This window comes from Canis aureus, chromosome 5 (genome assembly GCF_053574225.1).
Source record: "Canis aureus isolate CA01 chromosome 5, VMU_Caureus_v.1.0, whole genome shotgun sequence".
NCBI lineage: Eukaryota > Metazoa > Chordata > Mammalia > Carnivora > Canidae > Canis > Canis aureus.
In genome coordinates, this window is record NC_135615.1 from 36,751,048 (window position 1) to 36,777,406 (window position 26,359).

Here is a 26,359-nt window from a genome sequence, read left to right on the forward strand (position 1 = left end):
CATGCTGTCTCTCTCTAGCTCAATCTCTTTCTCTCAAATGAATTAAAAATTTTTTTAAAGGCATGAAGATGAAGATGAAAGATATGGGGGCACCTAGGTGGCTCAGGCGGTAAAGCATATGACTCCATCTCAGTTCAGGTCTTGATCTTATGGTCATGAGTTCCAAAGTGGAGCCTACTTAAAAAAAAAAAAAACAACTTCCCTTAGTAGGGAAAGAAAAATGTTGGTATTAGAAGAGCTATCAAGTTCATATTTGATTACTTATCTCTCTGGGTAAATTTTCTGAGAATAAAATGGTGGAAATGAGGTTGGGGATTTGAGAAGAGAGAGAAGAAAATATAGAAGAATCTCTATATGCAGGAGGAAAGAGTTAATTAGGAATTCATTTGAAAACCCAAATCAAGGTAAATGTGTGAGTAAACTTGTAGAGAATATAGTGATCATGGCGAAGTGACATCCTTAAATGGAGAAGCTCAGTGAGAGAGAGAAAAGGAACAGTTATATTGTGTGTTGGAAGCTAAAGAAAATGTTTGAGGAGTAATATAAGTGGGTGAGTGCTTTGAGGATGTTTGACATAATTTACATAGTTGACTATGTAGTCTAGGTTAGATGGAGAGAAAAGGGAAATAAGGTAGAGCTTGATAGACAAGAAAAACCAGGAGGAATCAAGAGGCTGTTCTCAGGTAAGAGTAAAGTTATGTTAATGAAAGTAATGTAACAGGACTGGAAGATGGCGTTAAGAGAATATCAAATACTCTACTCAAATTTTCAGAGATGAGCAAAGATGCAGAAACAAACTCAACTATTGTGTCTTGCAGAATTGTGCACAGAACAGGCAAGGTAATTATTGGAGCTATACTGTGTCTTTTATAGCACTATTTTATCTGGAAATTTGTGGCTTGGTAAAGATAGTTGTAACAATAGGTAAAAGTAATATTCCCTTCTTTTCTTTCTTGCTAAAGATGTGTTAACATCTCTGTTTATCTGTTGATGTTTGGAAAAATCAGAGTCAATTTAAATAATAGTAAGGTTTTCCCCAGGGATAGGGAGGAGAAGAGGGAAGTTTAAATTATTGGTATTAATTTAAATTCCATCAGATACATAGGATGTTAGTTCTTGGCATCTTTTATGCAAAGAAAAATGTAAAGCATTGTAATATCTTAGTGGTCTAAATTATCATGTTTGTGCACAAACATGCTCACATGCAAACTCATACATTGACAGGACACTCCCTTTAAATACAAATATTTTATCTACATTTCAGTCATATTTTGGGGATATTACACATCTAGTATATCATGTATTAATATTTTCCACAATCATCTGTTTTATTCTTATAATTGATTATGTTTTCATTTGGAGTTACAGGCTGTTGTGTGAATAGTTCTAAATAAATATTGCAGGAAAAAAGATATTCCCAAACGAAAACCACCAGAGGTAGGCAGACTGGTTTCCAAAAGTGAATGTAGAATATTCCTCTTTTAAAATTCTGCATGGGGGTGCCTGGCTGGCTCAGTTGGTAGAGCATGTGACTTTGATATTGATGTCAGGGTTGTGAGTTCGAGCCACATTGGGTATAGAGATTACTTAAAAATAAAATATTTTAAAAAATTTCTGCATGAGAGTTTTACACTTGCAAAAATATATTTGTGGAAAATGGAATTCAGCCAATTTTCAACTAGCATCCTATACAGACCAGAATACAGTGATTTACTGAGGTATGATCATTCTTAGTTATTTTGAACTTTTTGTGTTTTTCATGTTCATTGAAACTTCCCCTTTGAAAGTTCACTTGAAATTTCATGTGTTAATTAGTGATATGTATAGATGAAATGGTGGTTATGGTTATGTCTTTCTGGAAAGAAAGACATTTAATCTTCAATTACGTATTTGCAGTGAAAAACATCACAAAATCTAAGGAAAAAATCCCCTACATCAATGGAAAATGTGAAGACCAAATCTTTTTTACAGTTACACATTCATGCACATGGTGTCGCTCTTCACTGAGAACATTTCCCAGAAGAAGGTGCTCTGTTCCTTCCTGCAGAAAATTGGGCAGATAGTGGAGAACCTCTAGTGACTCTTCCCGCAATAGAAGGTGGTGAGGGTCAGTTTGCGGTAAGGTATTACATATACTTCAGATGTATTTGAATCCTTTCGAGTGTACTATGCTGTTTTCCTGGCGAGGAGACCCAGGAGCCCTGAGTTCGTTGCTCTGGCTTCTGCTCCTCGCAGTCCAGGAGCCCGCGAGCGGCCAGGTCCGCTACTCTGTCCCGGAGGAGGCCAAACACGGCACCTTCGTGGGCCGCATCGCCCAGGACCTGGGGCTGGAGCTGGCGGAGCTGGTGCCGCGCCTTTTCCGACTGGCGTCCAAAGGCCACGGGGACCTTCTGGAGGTGAATCTGCAGAATGGCATTTTGTTTGTGAATTCTCGGATCGACCGGGAGGAGCTGTGCGGACGGAGCGCGGAGTGCAGCATCCACCTGGAGGTGATCGTGGACAGGCCGCTGCAGGTTTTCCATGTGGAAGTGGAAGTTAAAGATATTAACGACAACCCGCCTGTGTTTCCTGAAAGTAAAAAAAGGATTATCATTGCAGAATCTAGACCCCCAGAAACTCGGTTTCCACTAGATGGCGCATCCGATGCAGATATTGGAATAAACTCGGCCTTGACCTACCGAATCAATCCCAACGAGTATTTCGCTTTGGACACACAAAACAATCGTGAACAAACGTCATCGTTGTCACTTGTGTTGAAAAAATCATTGGACAGAGAGCAAATTCAGGAGCATAGTTTATTATTGACAGCCAATGATGGGGGTAAACCGGAGCTGACTGGCACAGTTCAGCTGCTGATAACAATTCTGGATGTGAATGACAATGCCCCAGAATTTGACCAATTTATTTATAAAGTGACAGTGTTAGAGGACGCATTTAATGGAACATTAGTGATCAAGCTAAATGCCACGGATCTGGATGACGGTACGAATGGAGACATAATCTACTCATTTAGAAGGCCTGTATCGCCTGCGGTATTATATGCGTTTATGATAAATCCCAACAGTGGAGAAATTAGAACAAATGGTAAACTAGATTTCGAAGAAAAGAAGTTGTATGAAATATCGGTGGAGGCAACAGACAAGAGTAATATTCCAATGGCAGGTCACTGTACCATTTTGGTGGAAATACTAGATATAAATGACAATACCCCAGAAATTACCATCACTTCTCTGGCACTCCCCGTACGAGAGGATGCTCAGGTGGGCACCGTCATCGCCTTGATCAGCGTGTCCGACCGTGACTCTGGCGCCAACGGGCAGGTGACCTGCTCACTCACACCCCAAGTCCCCTTCAAGCTGGTGTCCACCTTCAAGAATTACTATTCGCTGGTGCTGGACAGCGCCCTGGACAGAGAGAGCGTGGCGAACTACGCTCTGGTAGTGACCGCACGCGACGGAGGCTCGCCTTCGCTGTCGGCCACGGCCAGCGTGTCCGTGGAGGTGGCCGACGTGAACGACAACGCGCCGGCATTCGCGCAGCCCGAGTACACGGTGTTCGTGAAGGAGAACAACCCGCCCGGCTGCCACATCTTCACGGTGTCGGCGCGGGACGCGGACGCGCAGGAGAACGCGCTGGTGTCCTACTCGCTGGTGGAGCGGCGCGTGGGCGAGCGCGCGCTGTCGAGCTACGTGTCGGTGCACGCGGAGAGCGGCAAGGTGTACGCGCTGCAGCCGCTGGACCACGAGGAGCTGGAGCTGCTGCAGTTCCAAGTGAGCGCGCGCGACGCGGGCGTGCCTCCCCTGGGCAGCAACGTGACGCTGCAGGTGTTCGTGCTGGACGAGAACGACAACGCGCCCGCGCTGCTGCCGCTGCCCCTGCCCCTGCCCCTGCCCGGGGCGCGCGGCGGGGGCGGCGCGCTGAGCGAGCCGGTGTCGCGGGCGGTGGGCGCGGGCCACGTGGTGGCCAAGGTGCGCGCGGTGGACGCGGACTCGGGCTACAACGCGTGGCTGTCGTACGAGCTGCAGCCGGCGGCGGGGGGCGCGCGCAGCCCGTTCCGCGTGGCGCTGTACACGGGCGAGATCAGCACGACGCGCGCCCTGGACGAGGCGGACGCGCCGCGCCAGCGCCTGCTGGTGCTGGTGAAGGACCACGGCGAGCCGGCGCTGACGGCCACGGCCACTGTGCTGCTGTCGCTGGTGGAGAGCGGCCAGGCGCCCAGGCCGTCGTCGCGGGTGTTGGCGGGCGGCGCGGGCGCGGGCGCGGCGCTGGTGGACGTCAACGTGTACCTGATCGTCGCCATCTGCGCGGTGTCCAGCCTGTTGGTGCTCACGCTGCTGCTGTCCACGGCGCTGCGGTGCTCGGCGCCGCCCAGCGAGGGCGCGTGCGGGCCGGGGAAGCCCACGCTGGTGTGCTCCAGCGCGGTGGGGAGCTGGTCGTACTCGCAGCAGAGGCGGCAGAGGGTGTGCTCTGGGGAGGGCCCGCCCAAGGCCGACCTTATGGCCTTCAGCCCCAGCCTGCCTCCCTGCGTGAGTTCTAAGGGGGAAACAGGTGAAAGAGAAGACAACTCAGAACAGTTGAAAGAGGTGAGTTCGTATCAAAGTCTGCTTTACTCTTTTTAGCTCATTCACAGTTTTATCGTTTAAGATTCTTCGTTCTCAGTGTAGCTTTATTCTTTAATATTGTGCGTCGTCATGGTATTTAATGAGTGTTACTGACTCTTGGATTGAATTATTGTTCAGATGCTTGCGTCTGGGTGGCTCAGTCAGTTAAGCATTCAGCTCTTGATTTCGGCTCAGGTACTGATCTCAGGAACGGGAAATCTAGTCTCCAGCGGGTCTCACTCTGGTCGTTGAGTCTGCTTCAAGATTCTCTCTCTCTGCCACTCCCCGCACGTGTTCTGTCTCTTTAAACAAACAAATAATTGTTCTGATTGAAATCGTTAAGTTAAAAAAGCATAATAAATTGCCTATGATGGTAATTCGTGGGGTTTTTATTCATATTACAAACAGTTTGTAAGTATTTTCTATGTGAGCATTTACAAGAAACCACACTTTATGAATACTTAAGCATTTAGAAAATGTTTGTTTTTTTAAAAAGTTTGCTTTAGTGAGGCTAATGAGAATTTTTACACTTTAAATGTCTATTAAAAAATTTATACGTATGCTCATAGACATTTTTTAGGGAATCATAACCTTTTACAAAAATGCCATTTAAAAGTTCATTTTCATTTCTTTAACGAAAACCTTTTTTATTTGGTCCCTCCTCATTTTCTTCTAGTCACATCACCATTCATGTCAGGTATCTGATACTAACAAGCTCGTGATTTTCTCTCTCTCTTTTAAAAATTTTCTCTCTTTTAAAATTTTTTTATTGGAGTTCAATTTGCCAACATATAGCATAACACCCAGTGCTCATCCCGTCAAGAAAATTCTTATTTATTTTCAGTCACTTAATTGCTCCACACGTGCATACATCTGGTGGTTTTTTTGTTATTGTTTATTTTAGAAGGTTTATTAGGATAGATAATGTATTTTACACTTTTCAAACACCAATGTCTTTGGAAATCCCCACAAATCTGATACTTTTAATTTTTTAAAAATTTATTTATGATAGTCACACACACACACACACAGAGGCAGAGACATAGGCAGAGGGAGAAGCAGGCTCCATGTACTGGGAGCCCGACATGGGATTCGATCCCGGGTCTCCAGGATCACGCCCTGGGCCAAAGGCAGGCGCTAAACCCAGGGATCCCAGATCTGATACTTCTAATAGCTGTATAATACCCCATAATGCAGGGTGAATCCTTTCTATATTTAGTTACTCACCTGTTGATTAGCAATTTGTTTCAAGTCTTCTTTTGCCCTGATAAGCCCTGCTATACTATCATTTACATATTTCTAAAATATTGGTGCTTTTATTTCTGTGAAATTCACTTTCAGATGTGGAATAGATATATCAAAGGTCATTAATAATTTTTATTAAATTTAATTTTTATTTATTTATTTATTTATTTATTTATTTATTTATTTATTTATTTTAACTTTATTTATTTATTTTAAAAGATTTTATTTATTTATTCATGAGAGACAGAGAGAGAGTCAGAGACACAGGCAGAGGGAGAAGCAGGCTCCATGAGGGGAGGGGAGCCGGACATGAGACTGGATCCCAGATCTCCAGGATCACACCCTGGGCCAAAGGCGCTCAGCCACTGATCTACCCGGGCTGCCCTAATTTTAATTTTAAAATGCATTGTTAGAGTACTTTCTGAGAATTTTGTAGTTCTTTTTTTTTAAATATTTTTTTAAATTTTTATTTATTTGTGATAGTCACAGAGAGAGAGAGAGAATGAGGCAGAGACACAGGCAGAGGGAGAAGCAGAGGGAGAAGCAGGCTCCATGCACCGGGAGCCTGACGTGGGATTCGATCCCGGGTCTCCAGGATCGCGCCCGCAGGCGCCAAACTGCTGCGCCACCCAGAGATCCCGAATTTTGTAGTTCTTTTAAATTCCACCAACAATCAGTAATGATCTTATGTTCTGCCAGAGTGATATCTCATTGTTAGTTTAATTTTATTTTATTTTTAATTTTTTTAATTTTTATTTATTTATGATAGAGAGAGAGAGAGAGAGAGAGGCAGAGACACAGGCAGAGGGAGAAGCAGGCTCCATGCACCGGGAGCCTGATGTGGGATTCGATCCCGGGTCTCCAGGATCGCGCCCTGGGCCAAAGGCAGGCGCCAAACCGCTGCGCCACCCAGGGATCCCCTCATTGTTAGTTTAATTTTAATTCCATATACCACACTGAATAGGTGAGCCACTGAGCACATTATTACTTGTATTTGGTTTTCTTTGATTTGTCAATTAAATTCTTTGCCCATTTTTATTTGAAAAAAATTTGTTTTTCAGTTTACAAAGTTATCTGTAAAATTAGATATTAACTTTAATCTTCTACTTATATCACAAATATTTTTCCTCTTATGCAATTTATATTGATTACAATACATTTTTCCATATAAAAGAATTTTTATATTTTATATTAAATATGTCTATTTTTCTTTTATGGATTTTAGAAAAGGTCTCCATAATTAGTTAGGAGGATTTTAATTTTTATATGGAACATCCATTAATTAAATTAATTTAATAGGTATTTATTTCTAATATAAGTATATTTGAAAATTCAAGTATAACTGACATATAAAATTATATTCATTTCAGATATACAATGATTTGATATTTGTATGTATTGGGAAATGATCACCACAATAAGTCTAGTTAACAGCCATCACCATATATTGTTACAAACTTTTTTCTCTTGTAATAAGAACTTTTAGCTCTACTCTTTTAGCAACCTTCAAATATGTAATTTAGTATTATTAACTGTAGTAACTGTTCTGTATATTACTTATTTATTTTATAACCAGAAGTTTGTACCTTTTGTCCCCCTTCACCCATTTTGCCTATTCCCATCCACTGCAAATGACAAGCACCAATCTGATCTCTGTATCATTTAGTTTTTAAGGTTTTTTTTTAGGTTCCACATAAGTGAGATCATTTTTCTTTTTCTTTTTTAAGATTTATTTATTTGAGAGAGAGAGCAAGAAGGAGGGAAGGGCAGATAGAGTCTTAAGCAGACTCTGCTCTGAGTATGGAGCCCCACCTGGCATGGTCTCACAACACTGAGTGGAAACCAAGAGTCCAACACTTAACTGACTGTGCCACCTCCATGCCCCAACATCATTTTTCTTAATGTAGTTATCTATTGCTATAAATTTCCCTCTTAGCCCTGCTTTTTATGCATCCCTTAAGTTTTGGTACATTGTGTTTCCATTTTCACTGGTTTCAAAGTATTATTTCCCTTTGATTTAATCATTAACCCACTGTTTTTCAGGAATGTTATTTAATTTCCACATATTTGTGAATTTTCTAGTTTTCTTCCGTTTATCAACTTCTAGTTTTGTATGATCATAGCCAGAAAAGCTACTCTGTATGATTTCAGTCATTTAATGTTTGCTGAGACTTATGTTGTGACATAGCACATAATCTATCCTGGACAATGTTACTTGTGTGCTTGAGAAGAATGTGTATTCTACTGAGGTTGGCAGGTATATATCTGTCAGTTCCGCTTGGTTTAAAGTAGAGTTAAACTTCAATATTTTCTTATTTATTATCTGTCTGGATCATCCATCCATAGATGAAAGTGGGGTATTGAAGTCCTCTGCTGTTACTGTAATGTCTATTACTCCCTTCAGATATGTTAGTATTTGATTTATATATTTATGCGCTCTCATGTTGGGTAGATGTATAATAATTGTTATATCCTCTTGATGAATTGACTCCATTATTTTTACTTAAAGTCAGTTTTTTCTGATATAAATATAGCTACTTCGCTCTCTCTTTTCATTTGCCTGGACTGTCTTTTATCTTCTCTTCACTTTAAACCTATGTATATCCTTGAAACTGAAGTGAATATCTTGGAGGCAGCATATACCTGGGTCTTGTTTTTAATCCATTCAGCTGCTTCGTGCCTCTGATTGGAGAATTTAATCTATTTTCATTTAAAATAATTATTGATAGGTAAAGACTTAACTATGTCCAACCTATTAATTGTTTTCTTGCTGTTTTATGGTAATTTTGTTCCTTTTTCCCCTCCTCTTGCTGTCTTCCTTTGTGAATTGATGATTTTCCATAGTAGAATAATTTCATTTCCTTTTCTTTATCTTGTGTGTATCTACTCTAGCTTTTTGTTTTATGGTTATCTGTGATTTACTTGAAGCCTCTTATAGATAAAATTCTATTTTAAGCTGACAACTTTGCTTTGATCACATGCAAAACTATTATTTTACTTCTTCCCATTTTATGTTTCTGTTGTCACAGTTTATGTATTTTTTTAAATTTTTATTTATTTATTCATGAGAGACACAGGGAGAGAGGCAGAGACATAGACAGAAGGAGAAGCAGACTCCTTGCAGGGAGCCTGATGTGAGACTTGATCCCAGGACTCTGGGATCCCAGGATCACACCCTTAGTAGATGCTCAACTGCTGAGCCATCTAGGTGTCCCATAATTTATGCCTTTTTATAGGGTGTATCCATTAACACCCTATTTGTAATATTTTTGTTCTATTTTAAATATTTTTGTTCTTTAACCCTTATAGTAAAGTGGTTATACTACCATATTACAATGTTGGGATATTGTGAATCTGATTCTACACTTTACCTTTACTAGCATATAATATATTTTCATGTTCTCATGTTACTAGTTATCATCCTTTCATTTCAGCTTGAAGAACTCCTTTCATCATTTCTTGTAAGGGAAGTCTAATGGTGATGAATTTCCCCAAGCTTTTGTGTATTTAAAAAAATCTTTATCTTGCCTTAATTTCTGAAGGATAACTTTGCTGCATAAAGTATTCTTGATTGGTGGTTTATTTTTATTTCAGCACTTTGAATTATATCACCCCATTCTATCCTGGCTTGCAGTGTTTCTGGTGATAGCCTAATGGGAGTTTGTTTGTAAGAGAGAAATGTTTCTCTCTTGTTCTTCTTTATTAAAATTCTCTCTTTGTCTTTGGTTTATACAGTTTTATTATAACTCATCCTAGAGAACATTGTTTTGGATTGACGTTTTGGGGTGATCTTTTAGCTTTATGAACTTGGATGTCTAGATCTTTCCCCATATTTGAGAAGTTCTCTCCAATTATTTCTTTAAATAAGCTTCCTACCCCTTTCCCTCTTCTCCTTCTGAGATTCCAGTGATAGTTTCTTTTAAAGGTGACCCATAAGTCCCATATGTCCCATCAGGCTTTCTTCCTTCCTTTTCACTATTTTTTCTTTTTGCTCCTTAAACAGTTTTTTAAATTTAAATTCTATTTAGTTAACATATAGTGCACTATTAGTTTTAGAGATAGAATTTAGAGACTCATCAGTTGCATATAACACCCAGTGCTCATTACATCAAGTGTCCTCCTTCGTGCGCATCACCCAATTACCCTATCCCCCACCAACCACCCCTCCAGCAACCCTCAGTTTGTTTCCTAGAGTGTTCCTTTTGACTGGATAATTTTAAATGATCTTTTTGCTCCCTCTATTGTCTGCTGCATTTCAGTTTCTGGTTCTACAGCATTGAGCTGTTCTCCCTTGTCCCTAGTGGTCATTAGGCATCCAAAGTATGCTGGTTTCCTGTCAGCACCCCAAGTCAGGTAAAACAGATACCAGTTTCTTACTTTCCAAAACCCTAAAAGCCAGACACACCTTCACTTCTCTCCCTCCTTCCTTTTTTTTGTTTTAAAGATTTTATTTATTCATGAGAGACACAGAGAGAGAGTCAGAGACATAGGCAGAGAGAGAAGCAGGCTCCTCAAAGGGAGCCTGATGTGGGACTCAATCCCTGGACCCCAGGATCATGCCCTGAGCCAAAGGCAGATGTTCAACCGCTGAGCCACCAGATGTCCCTCTCTCCCTCCTTCCCAAAGGAGCAAGATGCTCCCTTAGTATTTTTTGTTCTCCATAGCCCCCAGGCATCCAGACTATGCCAGTTCAATCAGTTCTGATTGAGGCAATATAGAAACCAGTCCTTAAGGCAGCCTTCTGAGAAGCTGATACACTGGACACATGCTATACTCTTCTCTCCCTTGAAGGTGAAGTAGCAAGCAGGGTGTTCTTTTCTGGTGCTGAGGTGTGCCAGCATGGGTGAGGGGCTGATGTGAGCAAAGTAAAATTATTCTTTGTATTTGTCCCAGTGCAGCTATTTCAGCTTTGTATTCACCTGGTGAACTTCAGCATCATAACTGGATTCAGGAATCAATTCAATTCAATCAATCAATTCAATTCATAAAGGAATTTTGGCCCATATGTTGCTGTTAATGGTATTTTTGTGGGGGGAATAAGGGCTGGAACTTCTTATTCTGATATTTTGCTGACATAATTTTGATACATTTTGAATTAATATTTGTAGATGGTGTGAGGTACTGGTCCAACTTCATACTTTTGTAAGTGGATATCCAGTTATCCTGGCATCATTTGTTGAAAGAACTAATATTTCCCTGTTGGGGAACCATTGTTGAAAATCAGTTGATCAAAGGACACCTGGCTGACTCAGTCAGTAGAGCATGAGACTCTTGATCTCTGGCTTGTAAGTTTGAGCCCCAATTTGAGTATAGAAATTACTTAAAATGAAATATTTAAAAAGAAAAAAGAAAAGAAAATCAATTGATTAATAAATGTGGGGGTTAATTTCTGGAATTCTGTTTCTATTCAATTGATTTATACATCTATCCTTATCTCAGTATCATACTCTCTTTATTGTAGTAGTTTTGTGGCAAGTTTTAGAAACTATTGGTTCTCCAACGTTGTTCTTTTTTTCAAGATTGTCTTGGCTGTTCTGGTGACCTGCATTTCCATATGAATTTTTGGATCACTTTGTCAATTTCTGCAAGGAAACTAGCTTACTTTTGAAGGGAGTATGTTAAATCTATAGATCCATTTGGGCAATATTGCCATGTTAACAACATAAGATCTTCTGATCCATGAACATGGGATTTCTCCCCTATTTGTTTAGATCTTTAATTTATTTCAACAGTGTTGTGTAGTTTTCAGAGTACACATTTTATATTTCTTTTGTTAAATTTATTCCTTAATATTTTAGATTTATGATGCTATTGTAAATGGAATTGTTTTATTTCATTCTTTGTTGGTTCATTTTTACAATGGTTAGTGTGTAAAATATAACAGATGGATTTTTATATTAATCTTTTATCCTATAACCGCACTGATGTCACTTATTTAGCTTTTAGTGGATTCTTTAGGATTTTCAATGTACAAGGGCATGTCATCTGGAAATAAAGATAGTTTTAATCTTACTTTCCATTTCATTTGAATGTCTTAGATTTTGTATTCTTGCCTGATTGTGTTAGCTAGAGCCACTAGTGCAATGTTGAATAGAAATGGTTAGAGAAAACATTCCTGACTTGTTGCTGGCCTTGGAGCAAAAGAACAGTTTTTCACCTGTAACTATAATGTTACTTTTCAGTAGGTCAATAATAATAATCCCTCTTTCATTTTTGGTTTTGGTAATTTTAGTTTTGTGGCTCTTTCTCTTGGTCAATCTTCCTAAAGTTTTGTCAGTTTTGTTGATCTTTCAAGGAACCAGCTTTTAGCTTCATTGTTTCTCTTCTGTTTTTCATTCTTTGTTTCATGAATGCTCCGATCAGGATGAGGAAATTCCCTTCTGTTCCTAGTCTGTTGGCTGATTCTATTTTTAAGTTGTGTTGGATTTTGTCAAATGATTCGTCTGCATGTATTGAGATGACCATGTAGTTTTTGTATGTTAATCAGATATATCACTGTGGGCTGAATTGTGTCCCTCCAAAATTCATATGCTGGTGTCCCAACCCATGTACCTCACAATTTATTTGAAATTATATTTGGAGATATTTTAAAAGAGGTAATTGAGTTAAAATTAAGTCATTAATTAAGTCATTAAGGTGGACCTTAATGCAATATGACTGATGTCCTTTTACAAAATTAGGACTCGGGGATGCCTGGATGGCTCAATGGTTTGGTGTCTGCCTTCAGCTCAGGGCGTGATCCTGTAGTCCTGGGATGGAGTCCCACATCGAGTTCTCTGTGAGGAGTATGCTTCTCTCTCTGCCTATGTCTCTGCCTCTCTCTCTTTGTGTCTCTCATGAATAAATAAATAAGATCTTAAAAAAGAAATTAGGACTCTACCCCTCCTCCTGCTCACATATACTCTCTCTAAAATCAATCAACCAATCAATCAATCAATCTTTTTGAAAAAGAGGACATTAGATCATCAACATACACAGAGGGAAGATCATGTGAAGACACAGGGAGAAGATGGCCATTTACAAGCCAATGAGAGAAGCCTCAAAAGATGCTAACCCTGGTGACACATTGATCTTGGAATTCTAGCCTTCAGAATTTTTTTAAAGATTTATTTATTTATTTATTTATTCATGATAGATGTAGAGAGAGAAAGAGAGAGGCAGAGACACAGGAGGACGGAGAAGCAGGCTCTACACCAGGAGCCCGACGTGGGACTCGATCCCGGGACTCCAGGATCGCGCCCTGGGCCAAAGGCAGGCGCCAAACCACTGAGCCACCCAGGGATCCCCTCTAGCCTTCAGAATTATGAAAGAATAAATTTCTGTTTTTTTTTTAAATTTCTGTTGTTAAGTCACCTAGTCTTAGTGACTTAGTTTGTTATAGTAACCCGAGCAAACTAATATGTAAGATATATTACATTTATTTATTTTCAGATGCTAAACCAACTTTGCATTTCTGGGATAACTCTTACTTGGTAATAGTGTATAATTCCTTTATATGTATTGCTGAATTTAGTTTTCTAGTATATTGAGTGTTTTTGTGTTTATAGTCATACAAGGTAGTGGTCTGTAGTGTTCTTTTCTGGTGATGTCTTTGGTTTTGGATATCAGTGCAATATTACCCTCAGAATGAACCAGGAAGTATTTGCTCCTCTTCTTAAAAAAGAGTTTATTTATTTATTTATAAGAAAGCAGAGGAGAGGATGAGCAGAAGGAAAAGGACAAGCAGACTTTATGCTAAGCATGGATGTGGGGCTCCATCTCAGGACCCCTGGATCATGTCCTGAGCTGAAATCAAGAGTCAGATGCTTAACCAGCTGAGCCACCCCGGTGCCCTTTGCTCTTCTTCTGTTCTTTGGAAGAATTTGTAAAGAACTGCTATTAAGGCAGCCCAGGTGGCTCAGCGGTTTAGCGCTGCCTTCAGCCCAGGGCCTGATCCTGGGGACCCAGGGTCGAGTCCCACGTCAGGGTCCCTGCATGGAGCCTGCTTCTCCCTCTGCCTGTGTCTCTGCCTCTCTCTCTGTGTGTTTCTCATGAATAAATAAATAAAATCTTTTAAAAAAAGAACTGCTATTAATGCTTACTAAAATGTTTGGTAGAATTCATTCATGATGCCTTTTGGTCCTGTTTTTGTTTTCTGTGTAGTTCTGATGTTACTAATGCAATCTTTTTACTTTTCATAGGTCCATTTAGATTTTCTACTTTTTTAAAACTCAGTATTTGTGTATTCTAGGAATTTGTTTCATCTAAGTTACTCATTTACTGGCATACAGTTGTTTATAGTATTCTCTTATCTTTTATTTCTTTAAGGACTGTAGTAATGTCTCCTTTCATTTCTGGTTTTAGTAATTTTCATTTTCTTGCTTTTTGGTTAGTCTAGGTAAAGGTTTGTCGATTATGTTGGTCTTTTCAAAGAACCAGCTTGTGGCTTTGTCATCCTTTTCTCCTATTTTTCTTTTCTTTATCTATTTATGCTTTAATCCTAATCATTTCCCTCCTGTTTGCTTTAGATTTGGTTTGCTTTTATTTTTCGGGTGTCTTAAACTAGCAGGTGAGGTTATTGATTTGAGGCATTTCTTCCTTTTCAGTGTCAACATCACAACTATACATTTTCCTCTGAGCACTGCTTTAGTTGCATTCCATAAGTTTTCATATATTGTGTCTTTATTTTCATTCATCTAAGAGTATTTCCTAATTTTCCTTGTTCTTCTTTGACCCATTGATTATTTTGGCATAGGTGATTTAATTTGCACATATTTGTCAATTCCCCAAACTTTATTTTGTTATTGATTTCTAATTTCACTCCATTATGGTCAGAGAACAAATGTTGTATGATATCAGTCCTTTTTTTTAAATTAAAAAAAATTTTTTTTGATATCAGTCCTTTTAGATTTATTGAAGCTTTTTTTTTATGGCACAGTGTTGAGAAGGGCACTCTCATGTGCAGTCTTTCAACTTTCACTCAGTCACGTAAGAATGGGCCTTGGGGTTGGGACACTTCCTTACCAAGAAATGGAGTCTACCAGCCTGTGCTAGGCTTATCATCTTGTGTGAGAATATCTTTCCTTGTTTCAGGCTCACTGAAACTCTTTTGTCTCCAGTTGGAGCATGTGAATCAAGTGGCACCTGGCCAACCCCACTGCTTTATCTGTTCTCTGAGAAGAGGGGAAAAGGCCTTTCTAATGTGGCACAAGATGGGTGCACATAGGCGTATTGCTCTGCAACAGCCTAGGAGAAACCCATGGCCATGGAGTACTGATGCTCAATACTGAAGCTGATCTTGCTCTGTCTTTTCTCTATGTAAGTACAATGCTGCTCCATCCTGCCTGACTATATCGTGTTTTTCTTGGCAACTCTGACACCAAGATGCAATGGGCAGCAGTATTAGAGTCCTCTCTTGGTGTTGATAACTGGTGCATAGTTATCTGCTTGACACTTAGTATGTGCCTGTTATGGAGAATGTTCTATGCATACTTGAGAAAAATATATATTGTGCTATAATTGGTTGAGTATTCTGTAGATGTCTTTTAGGTCTAGCTAGTTCACAGTGTTTTTTAAAAGCCTTCCATTTCATTACTGATTATCTACCTACTTGTTATCCATTGCTGGAAGTAAAGTATTAAAATCTCCAGCTATTAGAATTGAATTGTCTGTTTCTCCTTTCATTTATTAGCTTTTGTTTTATGTGTTTGGGGCTCTGTTGTTAACTGTCTATACGTTTATAATTGTTATAATTTCCTAATCAACTCTTTTGTTATTATGAAATATCCCTCTTTTTTCCTCGCAATATTTTTTTAAAGATTTATTTATTTATTTATTTATTTATTTATTTATTTATGATAGACACATACACACACACAGAGAGAGAGAGAGAGGGAGAGAGGCAGAGACACAGGCAGAGGGAGAAGCAGGCTCCGTGCCGGGAGCCCGACGCGGGACTGGATCCCAGGACTCCAGGAGGCAGGTGCCAAATCGCTGAGCCACCCAGGGATCCCCTCCTCACAATATTTTTGTCTGATATTAGTATAGCCACTGCAGCTCTCTTGTGGTTACTATTTTCTTTTTACTTTTTTATGTTTTTTATTTAAATTCGATTTGCCAACATGTAGTATAACACCCAGTGCTCATGCTATTTTCATAATATATGTTTTTCCATCTTTTACTTTCAACTTATCTTTGAATCTAAAGGTGCCTTCTCTAGATGACATATAGTTGGATCTTGTTATTTTAACCTCTAGTCCAATAATTCTGCACAAGAGTAAACCTAGGGATGTAGTAAGGAATGTCACCAAGTTCTCACAGTGAACATCCAAGAAAGATCCCCTTGTGGCTCTGGCAGTGAGATAGATGTACATGTTTATTTTCTAATATTTCTTTTTTTTTTTAATTTTTTATGATAGTCTCACAGAGAGAGAGAGAGAGAGAGAGAGAGGCAGAGACACAGGCAGAGGGAGAAGCAGGCTCCATGCACCGGGAGCCCGACGTGGGATTTGATCCCGGGTCTCGAGGATCGCGCCCTGGGCCAAAGGCAGGCGCCAAACCGCTGCGCCACCCAGGGATCCCTCTAATATTTCTTATAGTATTTATGGAAGTCCTATTTTGACTTATTTTTAATTATTGCTCATTTTAAAATTTTTTGTATGTTTTTTTATTGGAGTTCAATTTGCCAACATATAGTATAGCACTCAGTGCTTGTCCTGTTAAGTGTCCCCTTCAGTACCCATCACCCAGTCACCCCAGTCCCCACTGACCTCCCCTTCCACTACCCTTGTTTGTGTCCCAGAGTTAGGAGTCTCTTATGTTCTGTCACCCTCTCTGATATTTCCCATTCATTTTTTAAAAGGAGTTCCTTCAAGATTAGCTGTCTGCAGGTGAAGAATGTAAATGGATGGGCTAGCACTTCTCTGGATTGACATGAATGTTTTCTTATTACTGTTTGGTAGAATGATTTGTGTGTATCTTAGCCTTTACATATCTCCAACTGATGAGAATTGGCAACTGCAGAGCAATTTGTTATCCAGAATTTTCTCTTCACTGTGCTACATACATCCTTAGGTTCACTCTTGAAATAAGACTGCCTCTGCTGTCTGTCACATTTAGTCTTGCTTTCTCTTATATTTTGTGCTGACAAAGACGATTATAGGAGAATCCTACCTGATTCAACTTATGTGCCTAGATCTTTTTGTTCCGATCTGGGAAGGAAAATTTTTTCTCTATCCTTCAAAGTTGTTTTGGCTGTTCTAAGAATTAAATTAACATGATCCAGATTAACAGGAGAAAATAAAATTTAATTACATACCTACTGGGAATCCCCATAAACATGAAAGATTCCAAAGTTAGGCAAAATGAAGTACGTATATGACTTTCTGAACTAAAGAGACAACAAGGATAGGGCCTAAGGCTTCAAAGCTGAAGAAGGCAATTCATAGGAAGAATGGAAAGAGTAAATGTTTGGTAAACAAATGTGTCCAAGAAAAAAATGACATAGGGAGGACTTTGATCAAACAGGCCTTGCTAGGTTCTTCCATGTCTAGTTCATATTATGCTGCAGTTATCTATGGTGATAGGTCCCTTCCCAGAGCAGGTCCTCTAAATTATTTTAGGCAGTTAGAGGAGAGACAGAAATGAAAAACTTCCGTTTCTTAAAAAAAAAAACAAAAAAAACAGCCTGTGGAGCACCTGGGTGTCTCAGTCGGTTAAACATCTGTCTTTGGCTCAGGTCATGATCCCAGAGGCCTGGGATTGAGCCCCACATCAGGCTCTCTGCTCACCCAGGAGCCTGCTTCTCCGTCTCCCGCTGCCTGCCACCTAGCCTGCTTGTGTGCGCGTGTACTCTTTCCCTCTCTTTCCAAGAAATAAATAAATAAAATATTTAAAAAATAACCAGCCTGTGATGAGTGCTGGTTGTCGTATATAACTTTGAACCACTGAATTCTATACCTGAAATTAATATTGTACTGTATGCTAACTGGAATTTAGAAAAACTTGGAAAAAAATAACCAGTCCAAAATAATACACTAGCCAAAGAGACATTTTGGGGTGGCATATTTTGCTTCCCTGTAGTTCCAAACAAGGGGATCATTTGTTTTGCATCTCAATATGAAGTACCACTCTGGAAAACTCCAGTCCACCAGCTCTTTCCAAGTCTCCAGTGGCAGGAATTCACTCTTACATGTTCTCACATCTTGGTTCAATTTTCATGGCACTTGGTAACTTCTCTTCATATATATAATGGTTGAAGTTCAAATGTTTTTACAGAGTTTCATCAAAGATGAAAGCTAATCATGTTACTGAACTCTTTTTAGTTCAAAATATTATTATTTAGATTTTATTTATTTATTTATGAAAGACAGAGAGAGAGAGAGAGAGAGACATAGAGGGAGAAGCAAGCTCCCTGTGGAGAGCCTGATGTGAGACTTGATTCCAGGACCCTAGAATCACGCCCTGAGCCCAAGGCAGACGCTCAACCACTGAGCCACCCAGGTGTCCCTAGTTCAAATTATTTCTTCGTAAATTGGGATATTAGGAGTGGAAAATTATATTACCTATAAACCTATCACCTAACAATATATGTTATCCTCCTTTCTAACACACACACACACACACACACACACACACACACACATTTCTTTATCTTGTGTTGTCTAGAATACCCAAGTTAATACTGAATAATAACTATGACATGAAGTGTCTTATTATGCTCATGATTTTTCGTGGAAATGATTCTGGTGTGTTTTGTTTTTGTTTTTGTTTTTGTTTTAATATTTTATTTATTTATTCATGATAGAGAGAGAGAGAGAGAGAGGCAGAGACACAGGCAGAGGGAGAAGCAGGCTCCATGCCGGGAGCCCGATGTAGGACTCGATCCCGGGACTCCAGGATCGCGCCCTGGGCCAAAGGCAGGTGCTAAACCGCTGAGCCACCCAGGGATCCCCCTGATTCTGGTGTTTTACTGTTTAAAATGAAAATAGTCATTGTTTTGTGACAGCTGTCAAATTTTTATCAAATTTCTTTTAAGCATCTATTATAATGATCTAGTAATATTTTGTTTAGCATGTTTTGAAACTATAATGTGAGATTTGTGTAGAGTCCTTTTTAAAGAATGTTAACAGACTGTCAGATTTTTTTAAAGGTTTTATTTATTTACTCATGAGAGAGACAGAGAGAAAGAGACTGTCAGATTTTTATTTCAGGTTAAGCTGACGTCAGGAGCGTTGGTTGGTAATGGTTGTAGGCCTTTATTTCAGCTACACCTGATGAAAACTTTCATCTGTAGTTCAGACGAAGATCTAGTGTGACTGCTTACCAAATATGTAGTAATACAAAATTTGCACATAGGTAAAATATGTGATTGAACTAGCCTTTAACCCAATGATATTCAGCAAGTTTGAGTAAAAAGAAAAAGTGTAAAAGTCTAGGACTTTTGGATCTGTGGCTTAAGAGCATCTAGAAAAAAAATGAATTTTAGTTTTCAGTCCATCATGAAAAAAGTATGTGATGTGGGTGTTCAAGAGTTAGATGCGGGCAGCCCTGGTGGCACAGCGGTTTGACGCCGCCTGCAGCCCGGGGTGTGATCCTGGAGACCCGGAATCGAGTCCCGGATCGGGCTCCTTGCATGGAACCTGCTTCTCCCTCTGCCTGTGTCTCTGCCTCTCTCTCTCTCTTTCTCTCTCTCTCTCTCTGTCTCTCATGAATGGATAAATAAAATCTCTAAAAAAAAAAAAAGAGTTCGATGCAATTTTAGACTCTGTTCCTTGGTGTGTAGTATTTATAATGAAAGTGATTCAGGCTGGCTGGGTCCAAGGATCCAGAGGAGGGTCCCACAGGACCAGACAAGAGGGTCCTTGACTTCATACAGGATGGAAATCAAACATGAGCCTGGAGGAAATAAGAGCAGAGTTTATTGAAGATTTATATAGAGAGCAGATACAGATAGTCTGGGAGACTCAGAAAAGAAAGGAGAGTGTTTCACCTTTGCTTGGGGTTTAGGGTTTTAATTGAAGACCATGGTCTGGTATATGTGTCCCCCAGGCATCCAGGAATTGGTCAAAACAAGGATGAGTTCTTAGACATCCTCCATAAGTCACTGAGGCTCTGGTCTTGGAAAACATTCATGACAACCTCGATTGGTCATTCCTTAGATGTTATCTGTTGTGCTGGAAGAATCTGAAGAAATCATTAACTCCTTGACTGTTACCAGGAGAACATACATTAAGGCATGTATAAGATTAGATCTAGACAGAGAAACTGAAGAGACTGCATGAAAGAATTGCCCTTTTTTGTTCCTTTTCCTGCTTCTATTCTTGCTAGGACCTATACCCCACCTTATTTGTGCCTTAATGTATGTCTTCCTTATAAAGGTCAAGGAGCTAATGATTTTGGGGGGTCTTTCAGCATAACAGATAACGTCTAAGGAATGACTGATCAAGGTTGTAATGAACATTTTCCAAGATCACTGACTCCAGGCACCTTAACATAACACTAAGACCCTTGCTCCCAGAGCATAAGTGACTTACCAAGGACACTTAAGCACTTGTCCTTGTTTGACCAGTTCCTGAATGCCTGAAGGGACACCTATACCAGACCACCATCTTCAATCAAAACCCTAAACCCCAAGCTCCCTTTTCATTCTGAGTCTCCCAGACACACTGTCTGTATCTGATCTCTCCACAAATCTTCAATAAATTCTGTTCTCACTTCCCCATGGCTTGTGTTTGATTTCTAGCCTGTGTGAAGCCAAGAACCTCTTTGCTGGTCTTTTGGGATCCCTTCTGGGTCCCTGAGCCCAGCCAGCCTGCATCAAAAGGGCCAGAGCTCCTCTTTTGCACCAGATGTGATCAACCTGGAGTATGACTTTAAGTTCTGAGGGCTACACTTTGAAGATGAAATAGAAAAAGATTTTTAGAAAAAAGTAATTTTTAAAAAATTGGTACATAATTATAAAAAGTAGTAAGTAAACAATATAGAGTCAGTGAAAATTCATGAAGAAAGATTCAAGATTCTTTATATAGTATTATGTTATGGAGAAAAACTAGTTCCTTAGGATTAGAATTTTGAGAAAGAAATTCTGTAGTAATATGTTATTGGTAATGGATGCAAGAAAAAAGTGGCAGAGGATGTTGTATATTGAGAGTGCTTTAGAGCCTAGCTAGATACTTAAGAAAACAAAATTTGAGGATAGAGGCCTCTACCCTCAAAGAACTCCTACTCTACTAGACTTGATTTGGGATTGGGGGGACTTGATTTGGACACTACATCAACTTTTACAGGATGAAAATTTGCTTAATGTGATGTTGATGTCCTGTCTTTTAAGTCAGTTTAAGTACATAATATATTCCCAAGGAATAATCTTAAGCACTAAGAAAATCTGGTTTAAAATCTTAATTTTAGGGAGTCCTGGGTGGCTCAGTGGTTGAGCATCTGACTTCAACTTAGGGCGTGATCCTGGAATCCTGGGATCGAGTCCCATATGGGGTTCCTCATGGGGAGCCTGCTTCTCTTTCTGCTGTGTCTCTACCTCTCTCTGTGTCTCTCATGAATAAATAAATAAAATATTTAATAAAATAAAATATAATCTTAATTTTGTCTTAAATGCAATATCCTTTTGTTATGGGTAGTTGAGCAGAGTGGCCAAGAAATTCCTGAGATGGGGATCCCTGGGTGGCTCAGCGGTTTAACGCCTGCCTTTGGCCCAGGGTGCGATCCTGGGGTCCCAGGATCGAGTCCCAGGATCGAGTCCTGCATCGGGCTCCTGGCATGGAGCCTGCTTCTCCCTCTGCCTGTGTCTCTGCCTCTCTCTCTCTCTCTCTGTGTATGTGTGTGTGTCTATCATAAATGAATAAATAAATACATCTTAAAAAAAAGAAATTCCTGAGATGTAATGTAACGTGCAACTTAGTAACAACTTAGTAATTTATTTAAGTAGCACGGGACAGGGACAGGACCCATGGGCAGAAAGAGCTACGTTTTTTTGTTGTATGAAGCTGGTGGCTATATACTTAGTGCTCAAGGGGGAGAGGACATGCAGGGAGTATTAGATCATAAATGTTTCTTCAAATTTCTACTCATAAAACTACTTCTGTAGGATTTCTCTGGTACTTTCAGTTCAATATAAACTATCAGTAAGATGCACAGGCAGTCATGAGACCCTTTAAGGATGTATTTGACCCTTATTAAAACTATGCAGGCCAGTGGTCAGCCTTCTGGGCTAAAGGTGACTGTTTCTCTCCTTCTATTCTTCATCACTTTTGTTGACAAACTCTGTAGTATGTGTCAGATTTACTATTTTCTTATTTGGCTGTGAGATCTTTGGTAGGAGCTTATGTATTTGCTAGAAATCTTGGGAATTTATAATTTAAGGCTAGGTTTGGTTGGGAGAGCTTTATAATAATAGTTTTGGCAATAGAACCCCTGCAGAAAACAAGACTGTTTTTGTATTGAGTCCACTTAAAGTTGTACTTGTGCCTAATTTAAGCTCGAAAATACCTGAATTAGGGGAAATTATGGAAAATGGCATAAAATGACAAAATAAAATATTAGGTTCTGCTAATGAGAAGTTTTGTTGATTTATGATTTAATGTTCACCTACTTATACAAAAGGAAAAACTCATCTTTGAGATATCTAAATATCCCAAATATCTCCTAAATATTATTTTCCCACAAATCCCAGTTATGCCTAAAGATAGGGAGGCAGATGGTGGGACAAATCCTATTAGGTGAGTGCTATTCACTTATGCTTGACAGAAATTAAACCCTTTAAAAATAATCATCAGTGGCAGTTTATTTTTTAATTTTATTTTTAAAAGATTTTATTCATTTATTCATGAGAGACACAGAGAAAGAGAGGCAGAGACACAGGCAGAGGGAGAAGCAGGCTCTCTGCTGGGAACCTGATGCAGGACTCATCCCAGGACCCCAGGATCAGTACCTGAGCCGAAGGCAGATGCTCAACCACTCAGCCACCCAAGCGTCCCATCAGTGGCAGTTTAGACAGAAATGGGAAAAGGGGGGAAAGCCAGAAGTCTGAGAGGTATGTGAAGGGGGATGGGTTTTTGTCAAGATTTCCTCGTTGATTCTCAGTATGAGTTTTTCCTTTTCCCAATTTACTAATTCGTACCCACACATACTTCCTCCTAGACAGAGCTCAGAAATTCTAAACCCAGTATATCTGGAAACTTGATCGCAGGTCTTAAAATCAGCAGCCTTCCAAAAGTTGAGTGCGTCTCTCCAGATGCATATGCTACTAAGGGAAAAGTGAAAAGTATAAACTTTCACCCCAAACCCGTTAGCTTAGCTGGCGTGGCGCAGCGGTTTGGCGCCTGCCTTTGGCCCGGGGCGCGATCCTGGAGACCCGGGATCGAATCCCACGTCGGGCTCCCGCTGCATGGAGCCTGCTTCTCCCTCTGCCTGTGTCTCTGCCTCTCTCTCTCTCTCTCTCTCTGTGACTATCATAAATAAATAAAAATTAAAAAAAAAATGAATGAGGAAATGCAAATCCTAATCTGTGTCACTGAAGTAGATAATTAGTTTTGGTTTGAAATTTTGTGAATAAATTTAATTTTTATGGGTTATTTCACATCATAATGAGGAATCCCAGTGATGGCTATACTTATGACTCTACCTAACACATCACTGGGCTAACATGTTTTTGCTTTAATTTTTTCCAAGACTTGGTGTCACTGATTCTTGGTTCCTTAACTCAGAAAGACAGATTAGTCAAGGACCTTTATTACTTAAATTGCCTTATGTTGCTGCTTGCCCTGCTTCCCTGGGAGAGATAAGGGGTTGGGTTTGTACTGTCCCCAAGGAGGTGATTGGTTCTTACTGACATAATGAATTCACCAATCCCATTTTCAGTCTTAAAACCAGAATGCTGGAACAGCTTGTTTCCCTCTACCCCCATTTTAATCAGCAGTTTTAAAAAGTATCATAACAATATTCAAACATACAGTAAAGTTAAGAGACTTGCGTAATTAGCTCCCATGTAGCCAGCATTCAGCTTCAATAATTATCAACACTTCGAGGCAGTTTTCTGACCAGAAAATATATTGCCCTGAAAGCTTCAATTCTTGACCTGTATTCAGCTTTTGTCAAATTTTGGTTCCGGGGCTTTAGACTCTGCAATTGTACTAAAAGAAGTTTAAGGAATTTAGTGTTTAATAGTCATTGAAAGGCAATCTTTTTTCGGCTCGCCTCTCCGGAAAGCCGCAGGTTGTAGGGTGCAAGGCGAAATTTGGAGATGTTTCTTGTAGATCGGCGCTATTTTTCATAGAACTGATCAATATACCGATTTCCCTTCAGGAGACCGGCCTCAAAACGAAGTCGGAGAACATGTAGCCAGTTCCTAGCCAGTTCCTACCCTATGCTACTTTCTAAATATTTAGAGAGTAAATTTACAGAACAGTTTTCCTGGTTACACTCTGGAGAGAATCTCAGTTACTTTCTTCCCACTCCACTTCGCACCTCCTGTTGGGGATGAGTGTCAGTCTGAGTTTCAGGTGTTGTATTGACTGGTTCCTAACCTCTCTCATCCAGGCAAGGGCCCCTTGCGAGGCACTCCCCCCATAGGGCCTTCCTGGGGTAAGGGGAAACTGCTGACCCACAGTTAGCCTTGCGCTCGCCCACCTGGGTGCCTCGAAAAGCCAGGGTCCCGGGGAAGTTTCAGGAGGACCCTACACCCCAATTTGCCCCTCGCTGGTCCCCTCCATTGAAATCTTAGATCCTGGTATATATAAGAAGGTAAAGGAGAGAGACTTTAACCCGCCCCGGAGAGGCTGGCAATCCAGCTGCAATGCGCCTCAGCCCTTAGATTGGGGGCTCCCGTTTCCTTAAGCTTCGAAGGCATGGTCATTCCTCGGCCCGAGTCCGCCTCTCTCCGCCTCCGCCCCGCGGTTTCTCTGGGAGTTGCGCCCTCTCCGCGGGCTCTGTAGGGTTCTGTGGGTCCGAGCCCCCGGAACTAGAGGTTGCGCTGCCCAACAGTGGCGAGGGGGAAGCCCAGCCAGGCTCAGCCCCGGTTATGAGCAATCTTCAGGCAGAGGCTGTGGAAGTGAAGACCGGGCCGTCTGAGGGCGTCGCTCTTAGAAACGCGGTTCGACGGAAGATGCGTTGGTTTCTGGGGGCGTCTTCCCTGCCCCGCCCCGCGCCGGCCCGCGGGGAATGGAGACGGTGCCTCCCTAGCCCGAGCGGTTTACCTCGTCTCTGCACCCCTAGGCGGCGCTGCGCCCCTCCGCACCGGCCAGCTTGGCTTTCCCAGACGGCTGCCAAACCTCCAGTCGGGCGAGCGTAGCTTCCAGCCAGCCGGGCCGGGCGATCCCAGTATATTCGGGAGGCAGGTCGGCGGTCGGTGCACCTGTAGCTCGCTGTGGCGGGCGGCTGGCTCTCGCTCTCGTACGGTTCGCGCTCTCCGGGAGTCCGGAGCCTGGTCCTGGGGGAGCGAGGACGCCGAGAGGGAGCATGGTGGGCTGGAGGGTGGCGGTTCTCGGTCTGTGGGTGTCCTGCGGTTCTGACGCCAGACGGCTGGAATACTCAGCGTTGGAGGAGACTGAGCGGGGCGTAGCCGTGGGCAATGTTTCCGCGGACTTGAAGCTGTCAGCGGCCGCTCTGACCGGGAGGAACTTTCGCTTCCTTTCCAGCCACCGCGAGCCCTACTTCGGGGTGGATCTGGCCAGCGGTAGCTTGGTAGTCCTAGAGCCCGCGGACTGCGAACGGCTGTGCGGCTGTGCGGGACCAAAGCTGTCTGCGTCTTGACCTATGAGCTGGTGCTCGAGGACCCGCTGGAGCTACACACGATGCGAGTTCACGTCGTGGACAATGGCAAGTCGCCTCTTTTCCCTGCCGGCGACGTGCAGCTGCACATCCCCGAGTTCCTGATGTCCGGAGCCTGCTTTACCCTCCCTAATGCCCAAGATGCTGACGAGGGAAGCAACGGGGTCCTAAGCTATAGTCTGAGCCCCAGCCAGCGCTTTCACCTGGTGATGGGATCGCGGGTCGACGGCAGTGAATACCCGGAGTTGGTATTAGAGAAAGCGCTGGATCGGGAGCAGCGCGCCACCCACCAGCTGGTGCTCTCCGCTGAGGACGGTGGGCAGCCCGCGCGCTCCGGAGACGCACAATTACCATCGTAGTGGTGGAAACAAACGACAATGCGCCGGTATTTAAGCGCACAGTATACCGCGCCACGGTACCAGAGACTGCACCCCCCGGGACTGTGTTATTACAGGTTCAGGCCTCAGACCGATGAAGGCTCCAAAGGAGAAATCCGGTACTCCTTAAGCAGTAGCACGCAAGCAAGACTGCGGCACCACTTTCATATGCACCCTAGAAACGGGGAGGTGCGGGTAGCTGCTTCACTAGGTTCACCTGAAACCTTGTTGGAGGCATACATTGAGGCGAAGGATAAAGGCACCTTCGCTTTAGCTAGTACAGTCAAACTGTTGGTGGAAGTGACATGTGAATGATCATGCCCCTGAGGTCAATCTCTTGAGTCTCTCCAGTTCAGTTTCTGAGGATGCTGTCCC

General features: G+C 41.4%; 1 protein-coding gene across 10 annotated transcripts in view; it reads left to right on the plus strand.

The window, feature by feature from the left end:
- Window positions 1-26,359, plus strand: part of LOC144313986 (protocadherin alpha-C2) — a 187,483-nt gene that overhangs the window by 79,673 nt on the left and 81,451 nt on the right. Inside the window, exon 1 of one of the 10 annotated variants that reach the window (XM_077897548.1) lies at window positions 2,023-4,583. The exons of the other annotated variants lie outside the window; for them this stretch is intronic. Within the exon in view, the coding sequence (XP_077753674.1) occupies window positions 2,142-4,583 (2,442 nt within the window). The 5' untranslated portion in view covers window positions 2,023-2,141. Of the gene's footprint in view, window positions 1-2,022; window positions 4,584-26,359 lie in introns of those variants that run through there. 10 annotated transcript variants of the gene reach the window in all.